Genomic DNA, 12,882 nt, shown 5'->3' on the forward strand with positions numbered 1-12,882 from the left:
TCTGTGGTTCATTGTGTAATCGCGCTTGGCAAAGCACCAGCTACAATTAATGATTCTTCATAAAATGAGAACGTGTAAATTCCTATTATTTTTGTGGTACCTAAAGGCATCGCGGCTGTGTGCGTGAATCCCTCCGCACACACGAACCAGGGAAGACACGCACATCTGCTGGGCAGTGTGAAAGCCTCCCTCTCTGTGCTTTACTGTCACTTTCTCACTATTATTTGTTTAACAGATCTCCAACAAAGTTTGTAGAAATGTTTTTCTTTTTTTTCCTTATCATGTTTAGAAACTATTTTCTATTGTCAGCGACAATGTGATAAAAAGGAACCTGAAGCGGGAAAAGTTAGTATTTTAAAACTTATTTAAAAAAAATCTGTAGTAGGACAAGCGGATTTTATGATGTCAGCTTTAAGGCTCTGAGATGACTTCTAAAAGAAATTCTGCGAAGTTGAAGCTTCGACGCTCTTTCAGTGAGCAGCTGCGGAGTTCCACGTCCAAAGCCTGGGATTTACTCTGGAAGAACATAAGGGAGCGGAGACTAGCAGGTCAGTAAGGCGCACCCTGGACCCGGTGCATCCAAGTGGAGAAAACTGCCTTTACGCACCACAGTTTGCTAATTGCATGGGTCATTCATCCCATAAACGATCCCCGTTTTAATCAAATCTTAGATTATGTCAGTCAGAGTGATGTAGTTTGCAGATCTGTTTCTCAAATTTAATGTAGCCTGCCTTGTCTTTGTTTTGGGTTTATTCTATTGTTCTGATATTCCAGAGTTGGATCTCTGATTTCTGAAGTAGGGAACCTCATGAGCGCAGGTCATCATGTAAGGAATATAATCAGAACCAGAAAGAAAATAAAAGCATTTAGAGATCTCAGATATTTGAGTAAAAATAGCAAAAAATTAAACAAATAGAAAAATATTTCTGTAAATATGTAGCCTATAGCCTACAAAAAAAGAAGAAATTGTTTGATAGTTGGAGAAAAGTATTAAACTGTGTACTCTGAATTTTTAGCCTATTTTGACTGACTAATTATTTTTAATATATGTACCGTATATATGTTTAGGGAATTTTTACAGCATATTGTCATACGTTCGAGTTCCTCCCCCATTTAATTCTTTAAAAAAACAGGTAATAGCATAGGTTTGTTCCAGAAAAAACAAAACAAAAAAAAAAACAATAACAAAACTGCTCGTATTTATAGCGCTTCTTTGTTACGTCCACTTCATTATTACCAAAGATGATTAACTGCTGAAGACCGCAAGGGGGCGGAGTTGAGTCCTAAGAAACATAAAATCCCAGGCCAACTAGTTAAAAATTAGAAATAACAAACTTTCCATATATCTCTTGTGTAAAATTGTATTTGGATTTATAATATGCATTTTAAAACATTCTTGTATAAGATTCGTTCTATTCATTTATTACATCTTAATGTTTAAATTATATCTTCTACAGGTTTAGCTATCAACACTTTGTTTTTGTGTACATTGCAATATTAAATAACGTAAATATCAGTGAATCTCTGAATTAATTAATTATTAATAATAATCATTATATCTGCTTAAATAAACAAGATACATATGGCATGTTCCAACAGCTGTTTGTCAAAGGACAACACTGTAAAGCCTTGCTCTGTGCAAACAATCTCTATGCACCCAAAGCCACCTGCCATCACCTTTGCCAATGCCATATATCTCAAATCAAATGTTTTATTTAGATTATAATAGAATGGAACAGCCACTTTATTTGAAAATTTATATTTTCAAACTGTAACAACACAACAAACAGCATATTGTTGTTTAATACATTTAGTTTTGATAAAAAAATTCGTAAAGATTAGGATTTGATGCACAAATAGGTAATTTTTTTTAAATTCCAACTTTTTGATTGGTTTCAAAATCAACAGAAGTTCTATTAGCATAAAATAAAAAAGATAAGCCTAAATGAGGCATAAGTGTCTAGTTTTGCAGAATCAAGTAGTCTAGTCTGGTACCTAAATGCATAAAAATACATAAGGAACTTACTAAGGTAGGCTAAATCAATAACTGCTGCAACATATTGAAGGAAATTTACAAAGAAATTATAAAATAATCAGTATTATATATTGCACCTTTTAAATTATAAACTTTAGATGAAATTAAAACATTTATGGGTTAATGTTAGGAGTGACTGCCAATAATGGTATTTTCTGCCATTGCATATTTTTACCACTAGATGCACTGAAGTGACGACACCAGCACTGCACCATGTGGGAAAATCACATGTACCAGTAATCGCTTGGTCTTCGTTAAGCAGGCTGAAGTCATTCTAATGGAGACCAGATGTTTATATGATATAAGAACTTGCTGCTGTGCTGTATTTGTTTAGCCTGTTTTAACTTTCCCACCAGCCTGTGTGTTTTGTGTGTGAAGTCTGACGTTTGCTTGGCTCTGTGGTGCTTACTTTTGAGGTACCTCACAAGTAAAGCAACTGAGAACTGGGATGTTAGTTGGCACATTAATCCTTTTATATAAATGTTTTATGGGTAAACAATTAAAGGATAGTTGCACCACTGAGCTGTAAAATATATCTGGTCAAGTTGATTAGGGCATATATAAACATTCTAGAAGATGGTCAACTTTGTTTGTTTTTTTTTTTTCCATTTCCAGGGTGGCACAATTTTGAGAGGTTGATTCCCAGTGCCTTGACATGCAAAATTAATCCAGCACCAGAGGGTAACTGCTGCAGATTGCTTTAAAAAGCAGATGTTAGTAAAATCAGATGAGGAAGCTGGACACGTATGGAATTTCAATCACATATACAACACTGACAGCCAATTTCTGGCTCATCTGAGATGAATTTGGCCGGTAAAAAGAGAATTTCATGTGTGTAACATCACAGAAGTTGACCTATTTATGACTGAGGACTGATGGATGGCTGCTGTCTCAGAGTCAGAGAAGGCACGCTATAAAACCTGCTGCCAAGACACTATCTGCACCTAGAGATGCTGACTGACAAAGAAATGCTGTCAATGGTTTAAGTCATTAAGAAAAGGGCAAATGTAATAGAAAGTTAAAAGTAAATTACTTGTGATTAAAATAGATCTTTTTCATATTAACTGCATAAGGAAAATGATAGATTTGAGCTGTCAGTGAGCAGCTTTCCACTTATTTAATTTAAACTTTTACAATATTTCATAATAGCCTTTGCAGACACACAAAACTATTATTACATGCTTTTTTTAAGCAGGAATATAAGAATAGAATAACATAGAATAGAATAGAATTCACCTTATTCTCATTACACTGTCACAAGTATATAGTTTGCATCAATCCAGAAGTGCTATACAGGATATGAATATTTATATACATGTGCACAGAGACTGTATGTATGGACTATAAATGGTATATATAAACACAGATTAATTGTAAGAGGCTATCAAATAAATAAATATGGAAGCTATAGACAGGTTACACAAGAAAATTACTATATATATATATATATATATTTATTTTTTTTTTTAGTTATTATACAGGATAAATAATGAGAGATAATCGCAGATAAAAGATTGACAGATTATATACAGCTATATTTGAGAAGTGCGTGTAAGTGGTGTTGGATCCGTGGGTTGATTAGTGCTGCCACTTTAGGAAAACCTTCTTTTGATTTGATCAGTTAGTGATTGTTATCTATTCCTGTAAAGCATATTTAAACAATATCTTGAACATAACATATAAAACACACAACGTGAACATAACATAGAAAGCAGTATCTTGATTCATCTTGTCAGTATCATCCCCCCAGAAGGTATGCATTTAAACAAAGTTTACCAAAAACACTTTCTAAATCCGGTATGTTAATAGTCGTTTAATTGTTATACACAAGTTTTAATAAAAATATATATATAAAAAAAACACTCTTCAAATTTTCTAAAAGTTGTTTGATACCCCTCATTCTTTTTTTTTTTTTCTTAATGCCTAAAATCTGAGTGTCAAAAACTAGTAATCCCATGCTAAAGTATGAGATTTTTAATTTATCCAGCCTCAACATTACCTCTGAGGAACTTTTGTTTTTAAAACCCAGTTCAGTCAAAGGGTAGTTTTTGCTATTTTAAAGAGGGACTAAATGTTATCTGTATCTAAGTAAAATATTCAATTTAAGTACAATTTAATGAAATTTCATGTAAGCTCCTTCAGTTGTTACACTATATAATTTATGTAACAGAAAACAGTTGAGTTTTTCTGTCTTTTAAGTTGAGGAAAAGTGCAGAAGCCTCCTTTAAAGTAGCTTACCAACATTGCTCAGCAACAAGTTGGAGAGGGGCAGTGCTGTGCTGTTCTTAGCTCAACATGGTTAGGGGAAACTAGTGACTCCCAACACTTTCTCTGGCGTCTCATTTGAAATACTTCATTGGAAAAGTATGACTGTTGTTTTGAAACATTAGTATAAAGCAATTCCCCTAAAGACGCATGTATATTTTATAATTTGGCATAACATATAACTTAGAGGTTTTACAGAAACACAAATGTTACAATTTATATACCACCATATGATGATTAGATTATTTTAGACCATTGTTCATTATGTCTTTGGCCGTGTCTCTTTTTTTTATTGTCAGTCGTTGGTTTGGTTTGAATAGTTGCAGTCAGGACATCTTGTCCTAAAGTGTAACATGAGAGAAAAATAATATATCAGACATTTCATACTTGAGGAATTTGGGAAATGTGTGTCACCGAGATATTGTTGGGATTTAGTCAGCGGAAATACTGTTGGAGTGGAACCATGACTGTCCAGTGCAGATTGCATGTGCCTGCTCTGGGAGCAAACCTCATCAGAGCTGCCTTTCAGCCACACGTGGGTCTCAAGATGAAGCCAAGGTTACCCTCCATAATTACACCTGGCTAAAACTGAGCTTCACAAGCTGAAAGTTTTCAGAGGATGGACCTGCACTAAATAACTGCATTAGGTTAAAGTCATAATATTGATAGTGGCTTGATGATCCTGTGTATTTTTACATTAATGAAACATCTTCTATTTTTCATATCTGTTTTCCCTTGAGTGTTTTGCTGTACCCATTATGGTAAATAATCAAAACATTGTTGTCAGGCCTGCCAGTGTGTAACAAATGTTGCCGTATTGTATGGCAATTTGGCTCTGAGACTCAGCCAGAAGGCATGCTACAACTCGTTTGATAATGTCCCAAGTCACAGCTCTCCCCTGAGGACAGACCACAGCCACTTCTATGTGGCATGGAGTCAACAGTTAAATACAAAGGCATCTTTGAGCACACAGGAGAGTTTTTAGCTCTTTTAGAATTCCAGTTGCACTATCTGAACGCAGACAGAGACTATGTCAACATTAATCGCATTCGTAATGATTCCGTAATATGACACATATGGTGCTCTTTGTAAATTTTATCGTCTAGACAAGGAAGGAAGTCCAGAACAGAGACTGATTGATGGCGCTTGCACTATTCTGAACACTCTACCTCTTATTTTTGAATCCGATGCCTTAAACGATCCTTTACTACTCAACTGAATACAGGTTCTTGAGTTAAACATGAGTCACTGCCTGATGAAATCATCAGAACACGCTCACAGGATCACTGAGCTCTTTTACGTGTAACAGTCTCCTATTAATACAACTTCATTCCAGGGTGTGGAGAGAGCCATTAAGCCCAAAAGAAGTGTATGAAAATGTGCAGCAGGCTCTGAAGTGTGCTTCTGAATTGTGGTCTTTGTGAGTCAAGGCAAGGGTGGATTTTGCCAGCCAGGCAGTGGAACAGAAAGAGGCTGTGTTTAGGTTGGTGGCTTGCCCATTTGTGCTCTTTTCACATGTACAGCACTGTGCTTATAATAATCAGGCAGGCTTGTATGTTGAGGCTTGTACAGTCATAAGAAGGATTTTAAAAAAAGTAAATGGCATTTCCAAAGTTATAATCTCTGGCACTAAAAATAGTTTTAATAAGTATTTCACGTTGATTTTCTACTTTTATATACAAAGGTAATGATAAATCTAAAACTACATGTAAACTCTAAGCACAGATAAGTTTAAGATTATGACAAAATTAATTCTGTTTTTTTTTTTTTTATAGCTAAGTTAACGCACATGATTAAAGCATAAACAAGTCAGTCTCTAACTATTTGGTTAAAGCCTCTAATTTCAGTTTTTTTTATATTTTCCTGTAATATGTCACAAAATAGTCACATTCTGATTTTGAGGTAGTATTTTCTTGCATATTCAGCTGAGAGTAGAGTAAAAATGAAACAAAAATGAAAGAAAATAAACTCTGTTTATCCGCTTACTGCAAAATTGGATGTATCTATATACTATATCTGGAACAAAAGCAATTTCCCTCTGGGATTATTAAAGTATGTCTGATTCGGATTCTGATATTATTGTTATTATCTTTATTTATCACAATATTTTTGAAATGTGATGCTGTTGTTTTATTGATTTATTTTAAGGAATAATATCACATTCCTCTTACTTGGGTTTTCAGCAACCAGCGCACTATGCATGAGAGAATGCTGGAAGAAAGCCCAGACTTTATTGAATTTATTTGACCTTACACTAAGAAATAATTTATCAATCCCCAAAGGGAAATTCAGTTAACTGTTTTTCATATCTAAAAATCTAATTATTGTCTCACTACAAAACTGAAAACAATATATTCATGTTTGTCAGGAGTTTTTAGTCATCTTCACAAAATATTAAGTGCTTAATCAGAAGAAGTAAAGTGAGACATTTAGTAAATTAGGTTTCAATCAGTGGAGATCCATGTCATTTAGGCTGAATCCTTTTCCCCCACTGATTGGCAGACAATTCAAGATGATCCACTGTGAGAACTTCCTGCAACTGTCAGTAAAAGCATGCTTTAGTTGGGGTGAAGAAAGTAGCATTCCCTAACCAAGAGAACAGCTTCTCCTCTTTTTTTCAAAAGTGTCACTCTTACCCAGTAAACTTGGCAAAGACGTCACTAACAACAGCACAGAAGCTGTTTTAGAAAGGGGCAAGTCCCAGAGGCCCTTATTTTTGTAAGCCGTCCCAGACCCTACATCATCCCCTACCTCTCCCTTACCCAGTTCATAGGCATTCCAGTGGTATTTATATTTCCCTCCAGAGCAGGGGGAGGTGGTTGAGCCTTCATACAGACATTGGATTCAGCTCAGAAAGGTGGGCTGTGCTTTTCCTACATCCTTACTATTGGCTTTACTGTTGTCACATGGCTTCCAAAGTGCAGGCACTCCTCCCCCTCTGGGTTCCAAAGAGCCATCCCTCTCAGCTCTTTGCGCATGTATGTGAAGTTTTCTGTTGTGTGTGGGTGAACGTGCTTCAGGCTCTTGTTAGGGGCTAGTTTGGAGTTGAATACAGTTATGTTTCGTGAATTCCAAGAGTCAACAAGTAGTGACTGCCTGAGCAGTATGACACCCGAAACTCAGGATATCTACCTTAGGATGGATCACTGTCGAAGGCGCTCTGGATACAGGCTGGGGAGGATCATTGCCAGACACCAACTAGTGAAGCGGATTGCTGGAGGTAGGAGATGTCTCTGGAAATAAGTGAAATCTCAGTTAACTTCTCCACAGTTTAGACTGGAAGTATTTGGTTGTCTTTTAAATTAGTTATTCTTAAAGAGCTCAAATGAAGAGTTAAAACTTAAAGGAAATAGTTGTCAGTGTGGTTGAATGTATTTGACATGCTGAATACTGACAAATGGGAAAAAACAATGACCATCTTCATTATATTTCATTTAGCCTTTTTAGTGTTTGAATTAATTAACCAAAAGAGAAAACTATAGACTAGTTTAAGGTAAAGCATGCGCTGCCAGTAGAGTATGTTTGTGGGTGTTGTCTTAAAATATGTTAGATGTGACCTTGAGCCAATTAGTAGTCAAGGGTTAAGCCTTTATAAATATGTAATATTTTGTATAACAAATTTGGTTGATATGTGATAAGCTAAGGATTAACCATGCACTGAGCACTGCACCCAAAGTGTAAACAAGAGGCATAAATGAATCTCTTGCATAAGGGTTTTACAATCCTTCAGCCCAGCTAGGAGTGTTTTCCTTCCTACAATATAGTTTGTTCTCTCACCAGGCTGTCTCCAACACTCTAAAATATTATTGTTGACTTTAAACCTGAGATTAATAGAAGTTATTTAAGGTCTGATAGAGTGGCATGTCTAACTATAATGCAGTACTGTGGTGTGAAGACCATGATGGTGGATCAGAGATGTAAATATCTTCAGGGACATAGTTACCCTTTCAGTTGCTCTGAGAATAGATACAATTACAGATTGTGGGGGTAGGATTTGTTTATTACTACAAAGGACTTGGGAAAAGCTCTGCACTTTTGATCCCTCTGACGTGAATTATGGTTTTTTATATTTGTTGCACAGATTTGTGAGGATGCCCTTGAGCTATCTGAACAAAGCACCAATTTAGGTCCTCTGTAACTTTGAAAAAAAAAGTGAACAAAGTTTTTTTTAATCTCAACTGTTACATTTTGCGTTCAGAGAAATTTCTTGGATTTTATTTTTTGTTTGTTGTTTTGGTGAATATGTTTTAAAAGGAATAGGCTGTTTTGAAAATTATTCTTAGTGCTGAAAATCTGACGAATGGTGGCTCTGAGACTAAAGGAGCAGTATTTATCCCTTAACTGTTTCAGAAAACAATTGAATCGGGACTGAGGATAAGCTTTTGCTTTACCAATGTGTTTTCTCAAAGGACCAAGACAACACAGGGAAATTGAAATGAACCCGCCGCTGTTTACGCCTCTGAGTTGCCAAGCAAAAAGGTCACAGCCCTGTATTTTCTAACTTTGCTGATGATTTGGCAACGTAATGATTAAAGATGGTCTGTGTAATGAGCTACTGGCTGGGGAGCATAACATGCAGTACTACCAGGGCAGATTACTGCCTCATACTTATAGTTGCTCCCAATAACACACACTGGTTGAGGTCAAGCTGATGTGCACCAGTAAATGAGTTTACTGTATTTATATGTCTTTGGTAGCTCTATGTTGAGTTTGGAAGATTGTAGCTCTCAAGGCTTTTGTTTCCACAAATAGATATAGCAAAACTTGCAAAAAAAGTGCAATAATATTTTGAAACCAGGATTTGTATTATTTAAAATGATCATACTGTGAAAATCTTCCACACTAAAAACTCTAAGGAATAGATAACTAAAGTTATGGTGGAGGATGTTATTTTTCCGGGTGGATCATCAAAATTAGTGGTCCACCTAATTGTCAATCATTCTGGTGATATGTTTACATAAGGCTGTCCTATGTGCTCGTCCCCATTTTCAGTTACCAGTGGTGAGTTTGACATAGTGGAGAAATTGCGAATCTTCTTTTGAAAAAATAAGCTTGTATGAGCGATGCAAACAGCAACTTTTAAACAGAGCATGCACAAGGAGAAATGGGCTCATGCACGCTTTCGCACGCGTTTAATTTCCCTCTTGGGATACAGAATTGTGCTTGTGCATTTTTTTTTTAAAGTGGAGAGGCCTGGTCTTTAAAAAATTTTGCAAATATCCTCTAATATAAATAAATTTTTCGAATCTGTCATTTTGCAGGTGTTCATGTCTAGGTTTTTGTTGCTGATTTATTTCCAACTTGACGTAAAGTGCAATAACAATCACTTGCTGTCTGAGAAATTGTGAAAAGTATGTACATTTTGGTTATTACCAGAATTGTCTAGATGCCATTGTGCTGACTCACTGGTCTTTTTCACTAAAGGAAGTGATTGTGAAGTGATTTTGAATGGAAACCTTGGTGATGGGTGGACTTACTCACATACTGTCTAAGGATGTCTGTTCATCTTAGTCAGATTTCCAGTTTAACGCCAGAACCCTCTTATGTTATTGTCAAAAAAATTTACCTAGTGTCTCAGGGTCACTTATATTAGATAGCTAAAAAATTGAGACATGAGAATTGTTGGATTGTTAGTGAAATAAAGATGTCAACCTTTACACTGGAGGAAAGGGACACTTTACTGAAAATGTTGTTCATATTTCCAAGGAGCATTCCATATGTTAACACTTTGGAGAGGCTGCTGCATAGCTTCAGAATTCTCCTTTGTCTGCTTCAGCCCCTCTTTTTTCAGCCCATCCCAAGGTTAGCATCCTTTTGTACCTTATTTTAAAACTGGAGCACATGTTGTCCTTGGATACGACTCCCAAAAATAACCACAATAGCCCACTAAATTAATTATGTAATTCAGGTTGTTTTCATATACAGTATTTAGTACCATAATGGAAACTTAGGAGTTGAATGATTCACAGACCGCTACGAGTGTTTCCGTGTGTCCCAGCTTTACTAAGAAAAAAGAAAAAAATCCCTGGAAACTTCATCAGGATGTCAGTGGAAAACTGAAACAGCTGAAAACTGCAGCTTGAATAAAAGCTCAACATCTAATTGCATTTGGTGCTGTTGTGTTAAGACAACAAGCTTCCCTTCCAGGGCCATCCTTTAAGATATTTTAAACTAGATGCTGCTAGCATTTGAGTCAGAAAGCAATCGACTTTAAAAGTACTTCTGCAGTTGTAACATTGCTAAATTATTCCCTTGTTTATGAGCAGGGTAATATTGTATGATGTGTGCATTTTTGTGACTTTCTGCAGATGTATTCCCCTAATCATGGGTTAAATACTTGTGTCAGTGTGCACTCAATCATTTTTTAATACACACTATGCAATATTAAGCTCACTTGGTTTAGTTGGTCAGTTGTCGTGTAGGGTTTTTAATTTAGCTGCATTGCTACCATTTATTGCTGTTTTTTTTCCCAAAGCTTCTCTGAATACCTTTTTTCTCAAAAATACCTTACTATACCTGAAACAAAAGGCACTTAAGAACAAAAACACCAAAAAAGAAAATCCTAGTAAAAAAGGCACCAAACATATCAAATAACTTTACTATCAGGTGATAAAAGCGGTGAGCAAACTTTACAATCCAAACGAGTAGATTTTGCTTCCATTTCTGTAAACCCTACATGACCCTTGAAGAATGTTTTTATATGTACACACATTATGAAGTAAAAGTAATGCAATTTAATTTCTGTATTTTCACATCAGCAATACTTTTGTTTTCCATGGGGATGTCAGTTATTTCTCCTCCTTGCATATTTATACCTTTGAACTTGAACTATGTTGCTGTTTCATTGGATAACCACAGGATGCATCATAACATCCATGGTTTATACCTACTTATAGTCTACCTCTTATATGTGTAGTTACACCATATATCTACATGCAGGAGGTTTCTAAACTAGTTCATATGTTTTGATTTCTTATAAACTGTCTCAAGTAGGAATCAGAACCACAATTATGAGAAACAGCGTGTGATATAAAATTGTCCGAAAATAATAAACAAATGATTTAGATTTAATAACATTTGTTGTAATGTATGATATTTTTCTAGACAATAATTCGAAAAATTAAGAAGAGGAATGAATGGGTACAAAAAGACCTTTGTAAGGCTGAAATGGCAATGGGAAGAAAAAAATGGCAAAAGCTTGATATGAATCGAGAACTTAAAAATTGGTTGCTGTTATTTGTTGTGCATCCATTTACCATAATCCTATATGTCTGGATTATTACCTTACAATGAGATGAGTAAAATTGGTTTCTTGGTGAGAATTATTTAAAAAGATTTTTTTTTTAAGAATCAATGTTGTCATTGAGTAACTATGTTCTAATCAAATGTAATATGTAGATAGCGCTCCAAGAACGTCACTCTCCCCCTGTGCTGCCATTGAGGTATTTGAATCAACCTGGAAGCAGCTTTCCATTTCACTGATTGCATGTAAGAGAGACATGGTGGTTGTATATTGCTGGGTTTAAGGTTGCAAATACAAATGAGGTAAAACAGTAACGACGAGTCTGGCTGGCTTCTATCTAAAGGAAAGACAAGCCATCTAATACAGCACTGATTTGCTCTGACTACTTTATTGTCAGTTAGGTATTTTTCAAGTGTTGCTGAGAAGTAAATGTAAATCATAGTGGGTTGAGTAGAGATATCTTGTTACTGCACCTAAATACACACATTTCTGTTAAATTCTTGTAAAAATGTTCATATCATTTTAAATTGCCATTCCTTCCAATTTTGAGATAAATAAAAGCCTTGCTAACACCACTCATAATGCCATTCTTGGATATCGCTGGAATTCGCCATCTATACAATACGATAAAAGCATAAAAAAAGCAGGTGAGAAAATTTTTTATTTAGGATTAGAGAGTGCATTGTTCTCTCCTTTGGGAATGGGCTGAGAAATAAAGGGGCTCTTCAAAGTAAAGAATACTTACAGACTCTGTACTCTTCCAACTCCCCTCTTATCTATTCATTCATCAACTCTGCTGTAGCATGAGGAACATTTCATCAGCTAAGTGTGAGATGCGGCCCCATCATTCAAACCAAGGTTGATGTGTATGTTAATGAGCCCAATGCTTTGCTCATGGTCATGCCTACTTAGATCTGCAGATAACTGGTGAATATCTTCTTATCCGAAAGGATATTTTTATTTCTATCAAGATCAAAATATATAGGGCTGAAACAATTAATCGGATTGATAGTTAATGGATTATTATAATAATTGTCAACTAATTTAGTAATCGATTAATCGTTAACTGGAGAATAGAGACTATAAAACATGCCCTTATCTGACAGAGCGACCCACTTAGAGTAGTAATAATATCAAAATTGAAAAAAAATATATAAACTTTTTGTATTTAGGAAATGAAAAAAGGTTTTGTCTGTCAATATGCGCTATCCAGAACTCCTTAAGTAGAAGCATTTTAGTTTCACCTGTTTTAATTAGTAAAAAATCTTCTTTAAGGAACCTTTTGCTATCTGATTATTAATCGATTTACCCAAAAAATAATCAACAGATTAATCGATTT

At 35.3% G+C, this 12,882-nt stretch overlaps 1 protein-coding gene across 4 annotated transcripts in view; it reads left to right on the forward strand.

Moving 5' to 3' along the window:
• Window positions 1–12,882, forward strand: part of LOC107092104 (stAR-related lipid transfer protein 13-like) — an 80,077-nt gene that overhangs the window by 39,446 nt on the left and 27,749 nt on the right. Inside the window, exon 1 of one of the 4 annotated variants that reach the window (XM_015386395.1) lies at window positions 165–548. The exons of 2 other annotated variants lie outside the window; for them this stretch is intronic. In XM_015386395.1, coding sequence (XP_015241881.1) covers window positions 425–548 — 124 coding nt within the window. In that variant the 5' untranslated portion in view covers window positions 165–424. Of the gene's footprint in view, window positions 1–164; window positions 549–7,281; window positions 7,521–12,882 lie in introns of those variants that run through there. One more of the 4 variants, XM_015386394.1, reaches the window with a different exon arrangement.

This window comes from Cyprinodon variegatus, unplaced genomic scaffold, assembly GCF_000732505.1.
Source record: "Cyprinodon variegatus isolate N-32 unplaced genomic scaffold, C_variegatus-1.0 Scaffold367, whole genome shotgun sequence".
Lineage (NCBI taxonomy): Eukaryota > Metazoa > Chordata > Actinopteri > Cyprinodontiformes > Cyprinodontidae > Cyprinodon > Cyprinodon variegatus.